This window comes from Triturus cristatus, chromosome 6 (genome assembly GCF_964204655.1).
Source record: "Triturus cristatus chromosome 6, aTriCri1.1, whole genome shotgun sequence".
Lineage (NCBI taxonomy): Eukaryota > Metazoa > Chordata > Amphibia > Caudata > Salamandridae > Triturus > Triturus cristatus.
In genome coordinates this window covers 323117776-323138523 of record NC_140589.1, presented here as the reverse complement: position 1 = coordinate 323138523, position 20748 = coordinate 323117776, and the positions used below count along the sequence as shown (strand labels likewise).

The following is a 20748-nucleotide window of genomic DNA, read 5'->3' as shown; positions in this document are numbered from 1 at the left end:
CAAACTTTCTTTTGGGAGTGCTATTGAGTCCTCTCCGATATAAAAAAAAAAATGACTAAATGCAACATTTTATTAGCCTCAAAACCACACACTGACAAAGTAGTACTTGGCACTGAAGAAAACTACATTGTGTGGATGCGCTCCTTGTGAAAGAGCAGAATGCCATCATTCAGTGAAATCAGCCAATAGCTCAAGTGGCCTGACCCACTGGCCCATGCTGCAGTGGGTGGAAGAAAAATGTGAATCGAATACAGTCATGCCAAAGGCTCAAGACGGCTGGCTGAAATACCCCTAGAAGTAATAAATATTTATTTTCCATGAAAAAAACAAATGTGAAAGTGACGTTACAGTTAGGTCAAATGTACCAGTTATAGTTAACTCAAATAACTTGTGCTCTTGTCATGCATACTTATGTCATCAATGATGTCATTTCAGATGTCATCAGTAGTGTTGCCAGTGATGTCATAGAACATCATGAGTGATGTTATATATGAGGTCTTAAGCAGTGCACGGAGAGGGTGCAAGTTAAAATTACTTGAATTAACTATAACTGGTGAATTTCAGTCAAATGCAACGTTTTAACTCAAAAGTTCACCTAACTTTAATGTCACTATGATGTAATGTAACCCTTGGTTTTGGAGAGAGTTTCTGAGGATGTTTTTAAGGTAGATAAGATAGGTCCTTACCCAACTATATCATCACTTTGACCTTGTTATTTTCAGTGAATTTCTAGGGTTTTTTAATGCGACGTATGATTTAATTACCATACCTAACTTATCCAACCCCAGGCCATGCGTGGCATGTAGATGGGAGCAGGGCCTGGCCTACTTCTGGCCCAGCACCCAACCCTTTCCCACACAGACAGCCACCTCCCAACTCCAAAGGAAAACAATCCCTCTCCTTTTTTATATAAGACAAATATCCTGTGGGACTCTTGCAGGAGCCGTGCCAAGTCCCGTAGGACTCCGCATGAGTTTGGTAGGACAGCACTTGCTCCCGCAGGGCTCATGTGGGATCGCAGCTCCCCAAAAACAACACTTTTTATTTGACCACACAAGGTCCAGGTGCTCAGGGTATCCCTATCCTGCCCCTTATACCTTATTTTTATTTTCAGGACAAAAGGAGTCCCACAGTCCGGTAATGGTGGCAGCAATATTTGTGTGTAGGATGCGGCCAGCCAGAGTGCACGCTACTGTTTCTTTTCATACATTTTGGCTGTAGCACTGTTTAAAACCCCCTATGGCAATTACATGGGGAAAATAAACACTTTGAGACCCTCCCCTCCCAATGCTTGGTGGATCTCCCCGAAACCTTCCAGGAAGAAGGTGAGATTGATTAACTTTTTTTGAGGGGGAGGGGAAGTTTTGTGCAGATTCATCAAATTGTGGCAAAGTTATTATCAAAACAAAAAAATCTATTTCCTATTGTTACTAGGTCGCAACTATAACATATACATACATATCAATACAGATATATATTTATATTTATACATACAAAACTGTGAAATCAGATTTTTGATTGCTTACAATACACATTTTTGCTAGAAGACTTCACAAACCTAGGTTAGAAGACAGTAGCTTGCCTCTGGGCCCAGGAAAGGCCAACTGATGACTTAGCAAGTATTGGCTATCCGGGAGTGGACAAGAACAGCTGGCAATACAACAGACAGCTTTAGCGCTACCTCTTTTGTCTTGGACCCGCCTAGCAAGTTAGACTTCTGCCAGAATAGGTGGGAAAAATTGTTTTGATCCTGTCAAGTAGGGGATTGGCGTAGAAGCTGAAGACAGGCCTGTCTGGTGGAAGCTGGGTCCTTCCATCTTCAAACAGGGGCACCTGGGTAATGCATAGAAAGGCAAAAACAAAATTCTGAGAAAGGAGGCGGGACTGCAAACAACTTGTTAGAATTAGGTGGTAACATTCATCCAATCATGTGCTAGTGCACAGGATAAATCTTGGACCTCTGCCACCTCCTTAGAACATTCCTGGGCTTTGGAAGACTCCATCGGAAGAAGGCAGGCCTGCTTGAAGAATTCAGACTTCTGCTAGAAGAAGAGTAATCACTCAAGGACTCCTGAACTCTGCTAGCACCCAGGGCTAGAACTACACTACAGATGTCAGGCTGGCATCCTTTTTACATGCTTCAGGGAAACAAAGCAGAAAGTCTCCAGCGAGCAGATCCTGCAGGAGACATGGCTGGAGAGAAACCTGGTGCCCAGAAGTCTGCCCTGAGGAGCTAGGGCTGCAGGACTGACCACAAGAAGTTTTCCCAGAAGTTGGAGACTTCTGTCTGAAGGTAAACCCCTTGACTCTGACAAACTGCTTGGTGTATTCAACCTCTGCTCCTATTGAGAGATAAAGAAGAAGTTCCTTACCTAAGATGGAGACTAACTTGCCGCAGATTCCATGCCATAGAATATTACTCAAGCATCAGAATGGATCCGCAGGTTTTTGAGCAATTCCCTTGTGCCCAGTATGTTGAGTTGTTTGGCTCCGCGTCAGTCTTGGCGAAGCCAGAAATTACGTGAGTGGTACCTATATAGGCACCACACCGGAGTGCTGATATAAGTTACTCATTAAACTTTTCATGCAAGGAGCACGGAACCGGGATCAGAACTGACCACTGGTGTGAAATACTAAGGTACTGAAAAGGGTGTCCCTTACATTGGAATAGTCTCGAAAAGCGGGGAGGGCTGGTAACGCATCTGCAGCTAGATAGTCTCAACCAGTAAGGTGTTACCGAAGGTAAGTAACTTGTTTATCTGATAGAGATTTCTAGCCGCAGATTCCTTGCTTTAGAATAGATAACCAAGCTATTCCTCCCCAGAGGTGTCTGCAAAACCAATTTAAACCTTACAATCCTGCAGGACCAAACAGGCAAAGTGCCCGATGCAACAGACACGACTGTCCAGACAACAGTGCTTGGTAAACGTGTGCAAAGACGACCACGTTGCTGACTAACAGATCTCCAGGACAGGGACTCTACAGGCTGACGCATTGGTCACAGCCTTTGCTCTGGTGGAATGAGACAGTCCTTTCTGCACAGCCTTCCCTTTCTTGGCTCCTACATGCCCCACAAAAAGTTGATCATCCACCCGGAGCTCTTTTGTGCGATCAATGTAGACGGACAACGCTCTTTTTGAGTCCAGACAATGGAGTCTTTTCCTCCTCTTTAGAGAGGTGAGGCAGAGCAAAAAAGGTAGGCTGGGTGACTTTCACGCCTACATGGAAAGGAGTCACAACCATTCGGAAGGAAGGAGGCATGTGTCTGGAGCACCAGCTTGTACGGAAAGAAGATGGTGCAGGGAGGGTGCACAGAGAGTGCCTCCAATTTGCTGATCCTCTTGGCCAAAGTAATGGCCACTAGCAGTTTTGATGGCCAATAGCCTAAAAGGGAAACTCAAAAGGTGCACAAATTAAGAAAGTTAGAATAAGAGTCAGTTCCCACTGGAGCTATGTGGAATGGCCCGAGGGTAACATGGGCTGCAAACCTTTGAGAAACCTAGCCAAAACAGATGACTTGAAAACAGGTTGGTCCGGCAATCAAAAATATGTCGAAATGGCTCATAAATAACCCCTAATTGTGCCTAGAGCAGAGCTTTCTTGGGTCAAAGATCGAGCAAACAGAAGGAATTTAGAGAGAGGTGCAGAAAGAGGGTCGATATTTTTATAATCATACCATGCCACAAACTTCTCCTAATGTCAGGCGTATACCCACTTGGACGAGAGACACCTGGCTGACAGAATAACATTATAGACTTCAGGAAGGTCAAAAGCTGTCCAATGTCGCCGCTCAATCTCCATGCATGAAGGTGAAGGGTGTGCAGCTACGGGTGCAGAACCTTCCCCTGTTCCTGTGACCGAAGATCCTCTCGAAAGGCAACCTGAATGGCAGACCAATGGCCATCCTCAACATCTCAGAATACCAGACTCTGTGACTATTTCAGAGGCACAAGAATGACTGATTCGGTTGTTTCTGATCTTCATGCAAACTCCAGGCAGGAGTGGTATAGGAGGAATGGCGTACAGGAGGCCGGAGAACACTCAAGATGAAAAGTGTCTCAGGGGCGAGAGTCGCCTTGGAAATTCCAGTGTGCAAAACAGCTGACATTGCACATTCTCAGTGGTGGTGAACAGATATAACGCCTTGGTGTTCAGACAGCCTGCCAGGTGTTAAAACCCCAAGATAATGCCCTGGTGTTACAGCCATGTCCAGAGATGCTGAGCCTCCTAAATGGTCTACAAACCTACCCTACCCTGTTTGTTGCTTTATCACTTAGCGGTGGTGTTGTCCGTGAACACCTGCACCAGCCTTCCCTTGATCAAAGGAAGAAAGGCTTTCAAAGACAAGCAAATCGCCCAAAGCTCCAATTGGTTGATGTGGAGACTGGACTACACCGGAAACCAAGGGACTCTGATGTCCACCTTTCCCAGATGGCCGTCAGATCTAAGAAGTGACGCATCTGTCAGTACAGTCAGCTGTGGCTGGGGAGGGAAGAGGGTTATGGCCCTGACCCAATCGCAGTTCATCAGCCACCACTGCAGATCTTTCAAAGTTCCCTCCGAGATCTAGACTGTCAGAGAGATTCCCTGGATGCTGCGCCAACTGGGACTTCCAGATCCCACTGCAGAGCTTGCATTGGCCAACAGGCATGTGTTACAAGAAGAATGCAGGAGGCCATGAGGCTTAACAACCTCAGGGTCATTATCTTAAAAATCCATAGAGGCAGAAACATTGGTATCATAAGCTGAATATCCCGGACTCGCTGCTCGGAAAGATAAACCTGACACTTCACTGCATCTAGAATAGTCTCAGATGAAAGGGAGCCCAAGCTATTTTGATGGCCTGGGTGTCTTTTTGTTCATTAAAGTCTTCTATACTTTTTAAAATGGTTTGGTAATTTTATTGTGTTGTGTTCTTTGCTCTAAAACTGTTGACACTGCTTGATCGAAGCACACACTTCACTGGGGATTGCCTGCTGCTTGTGCCATAGCTTTCAGGAGCCGAGCAGAGATTCTCGCAGAACTTTGTTTTGACTCATCTAGGGTGGAATTTTTCAGTTAGTAGGGATGCTTCCTCCCTCAAATGAATAATCCCATTTCTGACAAAAGTGCCTCAGAAAGAATTTGTCTTTGCACAAAACAAGATACCTTGACACCCTCAACCTAAGACTCCCAGGAATATCCCCAGAGCCAAAAATGTTATATTACATCTCAGAATTGAAAAAGCTTATTTTATGGACATGGTTTTCTAAAAATAACAGAGCAGGTAACCTGTATTTACTAATATCCACATCCTTGCCATATTATGTATTCTTTTGTATGCATTTTTCTACTCAAATAAGGTTTAACCAATAGAAGGTGAAAAATGCGTGTCTGAGATTATTTTTGCTGACTATTGCATTTGCCACATTTGACAACTACAAACGTAATGAAGCAACCAACAATCAAAATGCTTGCAATACATTACAATGAATGAATAGTTTATTAGTCAATTAGAACAATAAACAGGACTCAAATCATATCGTACAAAACATCTAAAAAGAAGTCTAAAACGTATTATACATCAGCTGCAACCATTGCACATCTAATTGGTAAACCTTCTCATTGTTTGCTGCCCTTCAGGAGTATATGAATAAAAATGTCTAATACAAATGATAAAAGCCAGTTGGGTGAACGACAAAAGTGCAAAAAAAAAAATTATACTTCACTAATCGCCGAACTACAATCCCAAATGTATCTAAATTATTGATAATTGTAAATGAATTGCAATATCCAATTGCAACTAAAAATGATATTATCCCATCCTTTGATCTTTGTGAGCATTTGTCAACTTATTTTATAGAAAAAAAGTACTATTATCGGAAGTGAAATTGAAAACGGAGGCATTGCCCTCCCCAATGGCCTAGACATACTTACACAAAACAATATACAAACCTTCAACAGAGAAAATGACAACAAAACCTAGACAGGTTTATCCCCCATCTAAGATGCAGACTTCACTACAGTAATTACACAAAGTCGCGCTTTGGATTCGTCATTGGAGACATATCCTGCCAAATATTTTTAACAACTTATGCCTTATCTGGCTATTGTAGTGAGATATGGATTTGAAGATTTCTTCATTACTGGCTAATATAGTGCGATATATATTTGAAGATTTCCTCAATACCAGCCTAGTTTCCACAGGCTGGAAGAAGAAATAGTTTGTTCACTCGTGAAAAAAAACCTTCACTAGTCCCTTCAGAACCAGGAAACTTTCAGCCTATTTTACTTTTGCCTTCCCTATCTAAATTGCTTGAGAACAGTATATTTCTTCAAATACAAGAGCATGTGGAGTTGAATCTACTCCTCCACACCCAAGCAAGCTTTCGCCCAGGATGGGGTATGCAACTGGTTGTTGTATTAGTAGCAGACTACCTCAGAAGAAGGATCAATGCTAGAAATCCAAGGGCAGTCCTTTCCTGCCAATTACCTAGTGTGCTGTCTGCTGTTTTTGCCCACAGAGGACGGAGGACTGTGCGCCAAGCGTCGAGGTCCTCCATTCCTGTACTAACGCCGGGGGAGCCAGGAGACCACAATACCCAGCATCCTTTGCGGCCGCTAATGCCGCGCTTCGCGCCAGCAGGCACTTAAATGTTGCCCAGGGCTCCCGCAGCCCGTTCGCGCACGTCAAAGGCCGGAGGAGGCCGGGCTGGGCCACCCCCGTGTATTCATATTTGGGACAATTTGAAAGGGACAAATGGAAGACTCCGAGGTAAAAGCGGACTGATTTGTGTATATTGTGGTCGAGCCCCGTCTTGATAGGAGGACAGTCCGGGGCTTCGAGTTAGAACACACCAGTCGATTAACCGACCCGGAGTCAGTGCCTTTGTAGATTTTAGCCTAGTCGTTAGTGCTCTGTGCAGTGTCTGATTAAGCTAGGCTAGGTTTTAAAGTATATTTAGGTTGTGGTTTAATTTAAACAATTACCAGTATGAGTAAGCGGAAGGCGACACCTGCAGGGGTAGGGAGGGGGGTAAAGGGGACTCTTGATGCATTTCTGCTGAGAGCGGAATCGCTGCCAGTTCATGAAATCCAACTCACAGAAAAAAGATTGTCGCAAGACACACTTCTAGATCATAAGCGATCATCTATGGGTGCTATAGCTAGGTCTAAATCCCCAAATAAAGGTATTCATCAATGCCAAGCGAAAGAAGACAGTAGTAACTGTGCTAGTGCCATAGTTCACGTGCCCTTCATGGCACAGGAGGTTGGCTTACCTACTTTTCCTGTTGATATGCCCATCTCTGATTCAGATCAGTCTCAGATTATCGTCGAAGAGGCGGAGGGGTATTCTAACCCAACCACACAATTGACTGATGGGAGAGAACTGGGGGGAGCAGAGTTGGCAGTACCCAGGGCCAAATTAGGTACGGGGACCACGGCCAGGGAGGGTGGAGAGGTGGTCACAAGATCAAAGGGAGCTATAAAAGCTGTAGGCAACCCACAGTTGGCATCACCATCAGCTGACATAAGGAATCGGGGTACACGATCGGGGGGGGGGGGGGGGGGGGGGAGGGGGCAGCACTCACCAAGACCTAAGCCAAAACAGAGGGGTGTGGTAAAGAAGAGTGGGGCCAAAACCTCAGTGGGACTCACAGATAGTGCACACTGTTCAAACTGTGGGAAGAGTGAGGTTGACCAGGGAGCAGAACACCAATTATGGCCTAAGCTAGAGTTGCTCTTTGTCACTCACTTGGGGCCGGTGTTGGAGAAAATTAAGGCGATTGAGGAAAAACTTTCCTTGTTTTGTGATCAGGACAGAAATGTGCCTAGTAGAATCCTGGGGCTAGAAGAAGGGGTAGTAGAGGCCGCACCACATCCAAAGCTAGTCATAAGTAATGACAGCCAGGGAGGGGGGATAAGTGAACGTGGGCAGTCTGTTAAAGTTAGTGAGGTCAACATTAAGGGCCCTTTGCCGGGAACATTAAGTGGGATTAATCAAGGCATAAGTAGAACTGGGCCAACCTGTATGTCTCACCTTGACACAGCCCAGAGGGCCACTGAGGGAAGAAGGGCAATAGAAAATGATATAGGGCCAATATTGTCCGTCCCTGTGCAGAGTACCCGGGGCCTACCAACACTGGATCTCCCGCCAGCCTCATGCCCCTATACGGTGGTCTTAGTAGGGGTCGCGATTTGCGGGGATGATAGGGAAGAAACCCCGCGCACCCTAATTGATAAGACAGCCCATTGGTTAGCTACAAATATAGGTTTTAATATCGTACAACACAGGCATATCCTGATGGCAAGGAGGGTGGCCTGGATTGGAACCAGTAGGAAGAGCTTTGCGGGTGACTCTGTGATCTTAAATCTCAGACACCCAGAACTAGTTAGAGACCTCCTCTATAACCAATCGAGGGGTCAATACCGGGGGGAGGGTCTAGTATCAGAATCCTCCCCCTGGCCTTTTTTTACAGTAATACGGTGCAAAGGAATACACAAGGTGACCATAGGCGGAACTGGGTTGCACCACAAGGGGAGGATTGGATAGCCCCACTAACTAACCGATATGCTCCTCTTCACTGTGCCTCAGCCCTGAACGAAATAGACTGACTGACAGGGAGGCTGTTATATGGGAAAGAAGTCATTCGGGAGGGGCAGTTTCATCTAGGAGGAAATGATGAGGAGGGTGACATACAGCTGGATGATTCCAACCCTAGCCCGGCGGAAGGGGCACAGGGGAAAATGAGGGCATACTTGGTGAACTTCCTGCAATGCATACTAGGCCTACAATTGATATTGCAGGTAGCCAAACAGTGGGAGAGATTAAGATAATATCCTGGAACATTGCGGGTCTATTGTCAAAAATCAAAAACCATAATTGGCTAACTTATATAAAGAAACACCAGATAATCCTCCTACAAGAAACGTGAGAGGTACAAAGTAATGCCCAGGCAATAGAAGGATATAAAATGTTCTTTGTCCCAGCACGTAAGTCAACTTCAGGGCGGGCAAAAGGTGGGCTGACTATTTATGTCGACCTAAGATTGCCAGGAAGATGGGATGAATTAAGCTGGGCTTCGGATTGTATACTGGGGGTTACGTACCGCAATAAGGGGTCTTAATCTAACCCTCATTAACTTCTATAACGCTATTATCCCTGGACAACCATTCTTATGTTTAACTGAATTGGGGGCCCGGCTGGCAGGAATGGAGGAGCAAGGGGCATCAAGTCCCCAGCTGGTATTAGCGGGGGACTTTCATTGTCACCAGTGCCCCTTTTTAAGTATGAAGGGGGGGGGGGGGGGGGGGGGACTGGTCGGCCTGCCCGATGGTAGAGGGGTGGCATTTGAATCATACAAGGGAAGGAGGAGCGCTGAACAAGGTCTAAGGCAGGCATGCACTCACACACACCATGTATTTAAATGGTGGGGAGGGAAACAGTATGGTTACCCCAACCTTGGTTAACCCAACCTTTAAAAGGTAGGGGAAAGGATTCTATAATTGATTTTATTGTTGTCACAATCATGTTAAAGTGTCAAGTCATAAGGTTCAAAATAGAGGTCAGTATTTTTAGTGACCACAACCCGCTGCTCTTATGTATTAGAGACCCAAACTCGGTAAACCAATTATGCCGAAGGGAGGCCGGAGGCATAATGAAAGTCACTGACCAGGGTAGAAGATTAAGGTGGGTCAACATTGACAGCGAAGTATTTTACAGAACCTTACTAACACAGGGTGAATCCGATGTCTGGAAGTGTCTGGACATAGAAGTCGAGGGGGTAGACCTCATCGGGGCATTTGAGGGCGTTGCCCTACAAATTGATGGTTTACTTAGGGGTAGGAAGATTAAAAGGGACGATAGTAACCCTGGGTGGTTTGACCATGACTGCACCCTCGACCTGAGGGAATTGGAGTTAGCTCTGAAATGTGTACCCAAAGATGGGATGAAGGTGTCGAGGTGCAGGGCACGGTATAATAAGACACTGAAATGCCGTAAGACCGCACTGCATAATCAGGCATGGGAAAACCTGAGAGAAGCAGCCGAGACAAAGGACTCAACTGCCTTTTGGAAAGTCATCAATGAACCATGTTTTCAGGATTTAAATAAACCCAAGTTGGCCTGTCATATTCTCCCAGACACCTGGCTTGAGCCCTATCGGGGCCTTAATAACTATGGTACTACTGCTGGTTTGATCACAGCAGAATCGGAAAGTGTGAGTCCATCGCAGATTATCTTTTCCCTAGGAGAGATAAAGGCGGGGATCGATGGGCTGACACGTAATAAGGTAGCGGGCCCTGACGGGATTGCCCCAGACCTCTTCCTGAGCCAGAAAGAACTTTAGGTGCCCATATTGACCAGGGTAATAAACACTGCAGTGGAGACAACGATGCCAGCGTCCTGGTCTACGGCCACAACAGTCCCCATATTTAAGAAAGGGAATAGAAATAGCCCACTTTGTTATCGGCCCATTTCACTTATCGATGTTACCATGAAAGTTTTAGGTAGGGCCATTCTTAACCGATTGCTGGACTGGGCGGACGAACATGAGATTATCACGGATACCCAGTATGGGTTTAGGTACGGCCGCTCCACTACAGATCAATGTCTCAATTTATATCTCCTGGCAGCCAAGTACACTGTGGCCAGTGAAGGGACAGTGTACTTGGCTTTCATGGATCTCACGGCGGCATTTGATCAGGTAAATCGGAAGAAATTATGGGAATTATTGGGGGCTTTCGGAGTCGGCCCAGGACTGGTAAATATACTAAGAGCACTGCACCAGAATACCTCTGCACAGGTCAGATATGATGAGGAGGGAAATGTTACTGACCGATTCCCGTGTTCAAGAGGAGTGAGGCAGGGGTGTATTCTGGCCCCCTTCCTATTTACTCTATGTTTAAATGGTTTAGCACAGGCGCTGGTAGCCTTAGGGGTGGACAGCCCACAGATAGGAAGGAGAGGGATTCCCGTGTTATTGTATGCGGACGACGCTGGGCTTCTGGCTCGCACTGCGCGCGGATTGCAGCGTTTTATAGATGGCTTTGTCCAGTTTATGGATAATCTAGATTTGTCACCGAACCTTACTAAATCATATGTTATGGAGATAGGAAAGGACCAACTAGGAAAACTAAGTACACAATAGGCACACATGGACTGGAGAAGGTCAAGTCATTTTCATATTTGGGGATCTTATTTGATAGTCGACTTGGCTTTAAAGCCCTTGTGGAGGAGAAATGTCATACACTAATTAACTCCACAGGGGCAACTATGAATTTTGCAAAGAGGCTAGGTCGATGGTCCCCATAGCAAATCCTGAACCTTTACAGTTCTGTAAGTTGTGCCAAAATCCTATATGGTAGTGAGGTTTGGGGCTTTATAGACCTACATAAGTTACAAATAGAGGAAAATAAATACCTGAGGCGGGTATTGATGGTCCCCCAGAATACGTCTTCTTATGTTGTTCATGATGAACTGGGCATAGCCCATCTGTGCGACAGGTTGCAGTGTAAACCCCTTGCATGCTGGATCAAAATATGGACAAACCCAGAAGCGATGTTAAGCCAGCAGATAATATTGGACTGCATGTCCCGGGCCCAGGGCCATAATATTCCGTGGCTCAAATATGTTAAGGAAAACCTGGTGGCCATGGGTCATGTTGAACACTTTATGCACCCAACAAAATTGTTATCTAAGGACAAGGGCCCCATTAAGTTAGAATTTTTAAATAGAGTAAATTCTAATAGGGAAGATATGGAGTTGATTAAGTTATCAGTGAGAACACACCAGCTAACGAAGTCATGTTTGGGCTTGGAACCTTATCTGTACCTTATTTATAATCCCCAGGACAGATTCCTTATGACCCGCTTCAGGCTAAACTTGTTACATTATAAGTTGGCAGTTCCAGCAGGGTATATAGCGTTCCTGGAGTCGAAGGGTCCTTGCGGCTGCGACCAATGGTCTCCGCAGGACAAGCTTCATTTTGTCTTATTTTGTCCTTTTTATGCTCACCCTAGGCATAAAAATGGGAAGGCTAATACTGAAGCTAATACAGAGTGCTGTAAGAGAAATTAGTGTAAGATGTGCATTAAAACCAGAGGTGCCTGGGGGAACAAATTCACTTTTCTGTATTTATTGTATTTATTACCTCTGAAGAGGCGTTGAAATGCACAAAATGTTCTTCTTGGCTTGGGAAGATGGACATAGCACAAAAGGCTTGACTCAAGTTCAGCCATAAGAAGCAGCAGGGGGGAGTGACATCCAACAATGATAGCCTGTGGTTCTGATCTTAAAGTCAGCTATGATCGCCTGAAGGAGTGGAAATGAACTGATGTGTGGGAGAGAGCAACCGTGTGAGCCACTGGGAGTCTGGGCGCATTGGCACCCTGCACCCACACCTTGAGATCTTGCGGTGTCAGCTATGCTCTGGTGCCTCGCTCAGGACATTGCATCAGAACATCAGTCAGAAGGGGGAATGAAACTCAGGAGTACTTTTAGTTTGATGGGGATATTGAACTTTTAACAGCCAGTACTTCTTACGTCTTTAACAACTTTTTGCTGCAGTATTAAAAGAGGTGTGGGACATGAAGCGTACCTAAAATTAACATTTTCTTAAAGGATTCTTTAGCTGTTTTAACTGCAAACACGAAACTGCCTTAACATTGAAAATGAGAATAATAATGAAATACATACGCATTTGTAATATTTACACGAAGACCAGGATCTCCAATACAAAACATGCATTGGCAAAGCTAATAGGTCTCGCCTTGACAAGCTGTGCTTTTTTTTTTTAATTACAAGAATATGGCACTTTTTTTTTTTTAACCCACAGAATGATGCTACCTCCTAACGTGGAGACATACGCTTGCAGTACAAAAAAGCCCATGAACAAACAGAATAGCCACTGCTTATAATTTTAACAGGAAAGCAAGGGACCTCCCAAGTGGGCAGGTGCACTCAAGTAAAAGGTATAGTTTTTTTTTTTTTTTTATTTAATTGACGCAAGGAAAGGGTTATCTTTCAATTGTAACCTTAAGACATAGATTAAACGCATAAGGATGACTAAAAAATAATCTTTTTAGATAGATGTCCATATGTGATTTGATGATGAAGCCATCACTCACAGATCAAGAGGGCTAATAGTTTAAGTGGGCTAACCATTCTCCCGCTGTGAATGCTGCTGTGGAAGCAACCAAAAGCGAATGACAGTTTAGAGACCCACGGATAAAGAGATCTGAACGTGGGCTAGCAAACGCTAAAGCGGTCTCAGTCCAGGCAGAAAATAGCGTACGGAATGTCTTTTTCAGTTATTTCGATTAAGTGCATTTTAAAGCAGTGAGATAAAGCCTTCAAGCTGTACAAAACATTTGCAACTGAAGTAATTAAATATTGAAACACCCACAAGAGGGCGCAAATGTATTAGAAAATAGCTAACAGCATGTTTTCAGTTTGATGCACACGCGTGTATCTTTCCAAACATATCGCTCATACAGTTAAATAGTTTGCGAATTTATTTTTAATTAAAATAGTCTATAGACTATACTTAAAAATGAATCATTATCGCTACATGCGGTTTATGTGATGACTGCCTGTCTACATTCCTTTTTGTCTTTCAGTCTCCATTTATCATCAAGACCTTCTCATAATGTTGGACTATGCCTGTGTGTGTGCTCATCGGCAGGCAGTGGGGGATTAAAGGGTTTGAATTGCTGTTTCAATGAAGTAGGTAATTCCAACGAGTAGCTCGTGGTCGCTCTCCAGCTACCTGTAAGCAGCTCTCTGCTGTGCAGAGCAGCCGACTAAATTAGAGGCTATTGCTTGAATTAACATATGTACTCTAAAATTGAAAGTGTGAACTCGAGATGAAAATGCGTGTATTTCCAGAGCTCATAGGATGTTTGGAGAAAAATGGCTGCATGTCTAAAACATATCTACATTCCAAGTTGATAAAACCGTTCTTGCATTACTAATGGCAACCCCGCCTGATCGACTGGGGTAATCAACGCAGGAAGTCTTGCACAGGGTGGCCACTAATGGAACGTTGTCTATACAACACTAATACAGACATGCCAACCCTCCCGATTCAGGCGGGAGACTACGGATTTCAAGGCTAGTCTCCCGCCTCCCGATTCCTGCAAGCAAAAACCCGATTCCTCGGGGGTTTCAGCAGACAGGGCTTGATATTGTGTAACGTGCTAATTCTTCCAGCAATAGTAAGAGTGGCGATGCAGGGGCTCTAGAAGGTGTGACAAAACAACAAAGCCTCATTAACAAGCGAATGGTCTTTTAAAGACCTGTGATGTACTAGGGGGCGGCTGTATGTGTGCCCGGGCAGCTGTTTCAGCAACTGCCAACAACCTGCCAGGCCAGTGCACAACACTTGCATCACCCTCTCTCTGCCTCCCATTGCGCTCCATGCTTCTGAAAGGTAAGAAACAAACGTGCATTTGCGTTTCAAATGTCCGATCCTGCAGCAGCACACATCCAAAGCCCATACATGACATTAACCCGATTCAAGGCCCCAATGTCCGATTTTTTGTTTTAATCTCCCACTTTGCTCTTCGGAAAAGTTGGCATGTATGCTATTAGTAGCTCAGAATACGTTTTACTTAACATAAGTAGCTTTTGTTACAGAAAAGGTTGGAGATCCATAGAGGAATCATGCCTGCATCCATCTATCTTCATCATTTGCAACAATGGCGGCGTTGAGTGATAGGACCCGCCAATTCGTTTGTATCGTGGACAACAATGGGGCCGAGGGCCACAAAGGGTGTCTGCAGCACCACAGCTGTATTTCTTGTGATCCCCACTAGCTTAGATTTCGTGTGTTGGCCAGTCGTGCCTGCCTGCTAGTTGTGTCTGGGCAACAAAAAATCAAATGGACAGGATTTTATAGGCCACTTTGAAAGGGTTATTGGCTGCAAGCTGTGTATTTAGTGTTTTGGCCTCTTCAATCTTTTCCTGTGCCTCTGACGTGCCGGTTGAGGGTTGCATCAATTTACGAGGGATTGATTTGGTTAAAGTAGACGAGCAGTGAAGTAAAGAACAGGACTCTCTTATGTTCTCTATGGTGTCACCTGGACGGGTCTGATAAAAAAAAGCGTTTTTATATTTTCTCAAGTGAATTGTCAATGCTAACATGGCATTACTACTTTTGATAGTGCTTTTCTTTATTTTTCTTTTAACCCCTTCCACGCGTGGCAAATTCCGCCACGTTGGGAGGGGGGGCGGGGGGGGGGGCTGGGCGTGGTGCCCAGGTGCTCAGGACGGCTCCCGGCCGTCATAAATCACGGTGGGCGTGTGCTCATGACGGCCGGGAGTCGGCCGAACTCCGCCCACTGATTAATTTGCCCGCACAGGCGGGGAATTAGCCGCACGTGGGCGGAGCGACAACGGTCGGACGGCACACGACTACCGTGACTCATGACGGCCGGGAGCCATCCTGAGCATGGATGGGGTTAAAGCAAGAACCTGTTGGGTAACCCCGTGTACCCATGTGTACTAGAGTAGCAATGTCATTGTTGTATTAAAGTTTTTCTTTCCCACGATTTTCTTCTGTGAATTTGCATCAAGCTCATATCCCACACACAACTGCTTCATTAACGGCTAAGATCACAGGAAAAAGATCTTCGGCACAGAGCACCCCTGCAGGGCCCGTTGAGCATTGCAGCGCAGGCCCAAGGAGAAGCTGCCCTATGATGAAGCATGACACCCCCTGGGGTGTGTGATGGGCCTGTCTCCTTATAGGAGCTATTCCCCCTCCCATTTCGGTCTCACCCCCAATCCCCCCCTTCCTTCCTTCTGTTAGGAATAGCACACCTTGTGGTTTACAGTCAAGAAAAATGTACATGAAAAGTTGAGTTGGAGCCTTCCGAATTGGCACCGTCTGGCTCACCACAGGTTTGCATCTTTGGATTATATGCTAACGTAAGGAGCGAAAAGGTAAGTAGGATGCAATAATCTGATGGATTCTCAATGGAGAATATGTTGGGTTTTTTTTATGTCACGAGTCTGTCGTTATGTAGCAGAAATTCAACCAGGAGAAGAGCAGTACAACCCTCTATCTTCCTAAGAGCAGGGCTCTGCAAGACTACCCCTTCCCTCTACATGTGCTAGAAATCTGAGGTGCAGAAGCCTCTGAGGAGAGCTGGAGTCCTAGGTCTCTCCACCTCATTGGCCTAAAATCGGGCAGCATAATGAGGTGGAGCGGCTGTTCAAGAGTTGGTAACAGAGCAAACACAGCTGTTTAAACACAGACTGTAGAGAATTTCAAACCAAAAAGACAAACATCTATGAAAGGTCCAATGCTTAAGAAGCATATTTGATCGAGTGTCCCCCATACTTCAAAACCAAATGCATAAACGAATACACTTCCAACTTGCATCAAGTTTAGTTCACAGCAAACCCTAGATAAATCATTACTACTCAAATTGTTTCTTAGCTGAAGACAACATTTACACTTTCTATTATGGCAAAATGTTCCACATCATGTCAGTGTATCGCAAATGTACGCATTTTCCAACCAAGCACACCTTCCCTACACAGTCTGTGCCTAAATACATTTATTGCTCAGTGGAAAACGAGTAATTATGATTAGGTCTATGAGTTTACATCTTTCTCTAAGTTGGTGGTAGGTTTTACACCTGGTTCACTGCCTCAGCTGCTTTCATTAAGCCTTTCCAATAGAAGAGAGGCGAGGAGAAAATACAGCACCAAATCACACTTTGTACTGAGTGAAATGTGGCAGAGTAAAAAGGCGAGAGAGGATGCATGGCCACCAATCATCCTTATTAAAAGATATCCCAGACTCCACAGGAAAGTATCAATATACAATTGTGATTATTCAACTGAAAACGGCTAATAATACTACCAAAGTCAAGTTGAAGACATCATGAAGGGCTAGAAATGCCAACAGATGTAAACAAAGTAGCTTTACACTTGCACCACAATTTAAAAAGAAAACCTGTAACATTTTTGATCCTCGAGTGTCAAAATGTATCACCAATTCCCAAAATGTCTGCATGTGAGTAGCATATGCATGAAGCGCCTAATCACTATAGCAACAAACAAGTCAACTACCTGATACATACCCCAAGTAACACGAAGGTGACAGTCTTGTAAGTACAGTACTACACCCCAGCCCCTTCCTCTAAACAGATGGAAACAAAGACATCAGCGAGCAAAGTTTGAGAAAACTTCGAAGTGAACACTACAGAGGTTATGAAAAACATTTTTTCTGGCTAATATGACCAAATAGTCTCTAAACCAAAGCATCCTCTTCCCGCATGCCTTAACTGGTAATGCTGTTTTCACAAGAAGAATATTGTGAACAAGACGAAATATTGCAGAGGGAGCCAGGAACACCCTCGACATGTCACAATATATGCAATGTTAGTCCTCATGGATGCTTAAAGGAGGGCAGGGGTGAAATCCTCCAAGAAAATTGGAAAAGAGGGGGTTCATTATTCCTTCCTATTGTTGCACAATAACGTATACAATTTCAAGCACTATGACAGCATTCAACTTCCTTTTTTAAAGTCATATTTTGCCATGTTAAGTGCAATTCATTTTTATAGACACTCAAGTTTTCATAGCCAACAATCCCGCCTCCACAGACCCTCGCCACATCATGCAAGCTGAAGCCCACCCTATAGATGGGTGGAGGGCATCCTTTGGTGTGTGATCATCTCTGCCATGGTGGACCCTTTTGGAGTGTGATCATCACTGCTGTGGTACAATTCCTGAAGACGCTTACTGAAGATGAGAACGCCTATACACCACAAGTTGTTGCAATGAAGTAAAGGAACTGTGGACGCCTAATGGTTTAGCAGAGATGGCCAAAGTTTGGAAGAGGAATGCCATTTTTCTCTAAAACAGCTTTAGCGGGGCCTGCAAAGGAGAACCTGTACATGAGGCTTCGAACATCAGTGGTGCGAAGGTGAGGAACTTCAGGGTTATCTTCCCCGCCTAGAACGACTAAAATGGGCCACAATAGCTGAAAACACACCCGCTGCCTTCCCTGCAGTTAGATCATGAACGGATTCTCCTGTGGACTGTTTTTTGGATCTATGTCCACTGTGAGACAGGAGTGGATGACTGAGACACTGAGGACAGCATCCGGAGCAGACTGCAGATGAGAGAATCACTTCTTAGCATTAAGAAATACATCTACAATACTTGACTTGCTTCACCCAAGTTTGTGGTCCTTTTTGTAACCCCTTGTTTCGTGCAGAGCAGGGTTAAACAAATATAAAGTCTACAAATTAAAAAGTCAGAATCTTTGACCTGTTGTCTAATCCAGTCTGACATACGGCAGGGAAAGGCAAGGTGAAGGGAAATCGTCCAAACAAACCCTTTCTGCAAAAGGAGCTTTAATGTTATCTCCACACGAAATCTGATGGGGGTGCCCTCCTCAATTCTCACTGAGGATATGCTGTATCGCTTTCGACAACCTACTGTTGTCATGGCACTCTCGAAGCAATCACCACATTGGCCATCAATCTGCTCCTATAGATCCTGAGCAGCTACAGGCACAACATCCCACCCCTACAAAGTCACCCATTCCCTTGAAGCTCCACTCTCAAACTAGAGCAGCTTTCTAGGTAATCTCTCATTAATCTACACTGCTGTTGATGCTAGTACTTGCTACAGTCGTTGAAGAGAAGGTCTGTGCACTAAGCTGAGGATCTGTTCCATGAGGCTTCAGGAGTTGCAAATAGCAATACCACATGCTCCCAGATGAAAGTAAAGGAACATTATTCATATCTACTCTCCACTATCATGCCTCTACACTAGGAAGTAAGTCACCTGCAGTAGAGATATCAGCGTTAACTGAATATAACAAAGTAGGTCCACACAAGCTTTCCATCCTTCTGACATCAATAAAAATGAGTCACATTCAGTTAGGCATCAGTGCCTTAAGATAGGCCATTCGCAAAATAATCTTCATCACAAACATTACCAAAAGAAATCAACTCTGCAAATCTCACTTTGACATTTTAAAATTCTCTCTTCAAGTTATTTCGTTTATATAAATATAACTTCATGTAATTTACCAAGTTCCAAAAGAAAAGTTAACTTCATTGGTAACATCATTAACTCCAACACTATAAACTTATTACTATGGAAAGAATTACCCATTTGCTTGCGAAACTCAAGGCTCTTTGATCTCCATGAGTTCTCGCACATCCGCCACCCCGCAGCAAGACAGAAAATAATTGTTCTAATCTTCTATGGACTCTCAACTGACTTGTGAACACTCAATGAAAGGTAATTATTGTAACCATCACTGTCCACATCTCAGATTTCGAACCATCCATTTAAGGTATACTAACAAACTCCGTGTCTCTCCTCCTCTTGAAACCCAATACACTGACTCACAGATTAACTCATTACACATGAAGAAACCAAAAAAGAAATTTAAATGCTTTAGGTTTTGTCAAAGGCTCTCCAACAACTCCAATACCAGCTGCGTTCAGAAAGGAGAAGTATAAACCTTTTACTCAAGTAAAATCATCCTAAATTCTGTAACAAAATTAAAGTGCCTCAAATCATCTCGAAGTTGGATCTAAAATTACAAGAGAATGTGAAATCCAGCACTGAAAATTAACCCAGCTTATCACCTTCATAAACAAAAGAAACACCTACAAGGAACCCACTAAAAAACACACTTCTGTTCTGATTTCTGTTCTCCTAAATTCAGGCATGAGTGACTGCAGCTATCAACTGTCTCCAAAACTGACCGAAATAAAGTTACTGACTCACTAGCCTTTTCTTGGCCCTTAATGTCAAGTACCCTTTTAAACTCCTGAATGATGCTTGGCACCAGCTTATAAACGTCCTCCTATCACAAGCTTTAATATGAATCTTTACAAATGGACAAGTGACTCTGATCACGCTTCTTCTCTTCTCAGGAAAAGCCACTGAAATATTTTGCCATGCAGCACATGCATCGCGTTAAACAGGGGAACCTCTTACATCCCTCGCCATCAGGTTTCCAGCTGGATCCAGCACCAAAATGAGAACTCTAAATATAGTGTTTATACCTTACAAATAATGGATAGTAGGGTACCTCCTTTCTGACCCTCAGATGTTTCTGTGGTATTCAACAAAGCAGAACATTAATAAAGACCCTATTTCTTTCTGCGTAAATGTTCTCAAAAGAGGTTTATCCTTCCTAAATAGCAATCATCTATTGGTCAACATAGTCAACACTTCTACAGAAGCAGCTACCCTGGATAGTTACATTCGACGTACAGTCTTACCTTAAAGGTCCAGCCCACAATCATGTAACTAAATATCAGGGAAAGATGCCTAAACATGTATTGGTTACCCAAGATCACACAACCACTACATTAGGCAATTCACATTCTCAAAATAAAAATTATATAATGTGATTATACAACTCAAAGGGATTAAAACAGCAGCTATATGTGTTTTACTTACCAACAAGCATTTCAAAAAGGAAGACGCCAACAGACCACCAGTCACATTCTCGTCCATAGTAACCATCACCTCCTTGGGATTTTAATACTTCTGGGGAAATGTAGTCTGGAGTTCCAACAGCAGTATCACAGCGCACCATACCTGTCTGAGGTTATATAGAATGAGCGACACTGAATAAAACTGACAGAATCTTTAAACAAATGAGGTGACATGCGGACAATAACAATCAATCATACAATCCTAAATTGATATTAAACTTATTCTACACAAGAGCTTTAAAACTAATAAAAATATAGTTCAACAAATTAGATGAGAAAATA

At 44.0% G+C, this 20748-nt stretch overlaps 1 protein-coding gene across 5 annotated transcripts in view; it reads right to left on the bottom strand.

Annotated features, from left to right (window-relative positions):
• ROCK2 (Rho associated coiled-coil containing protein kinase 2) overlaps window positions 1-20748 on the bottom strand; it is a 531243-nt gene that overhangs the window by 192690 nt on the left and 317805 nt on the right. For all 5 annotated transcript variants that reach the window (XR_014962943.1, XM_085610696.1, XM_085610694.1 and 2 more), the window contains exon 6: window positions 20429-20573. Coding sequence is in view for 4 of the 5 variants with exons in the window: in XM_085610696.1 (XP_085466822.1) it covers window positions 20429-20573 (145 nt within the window). In the remaining variant the exon portion in view is untranslated. The remainder of the gene's footprint in view (window positions 1-20428; window positions 20574-20748) is intronic.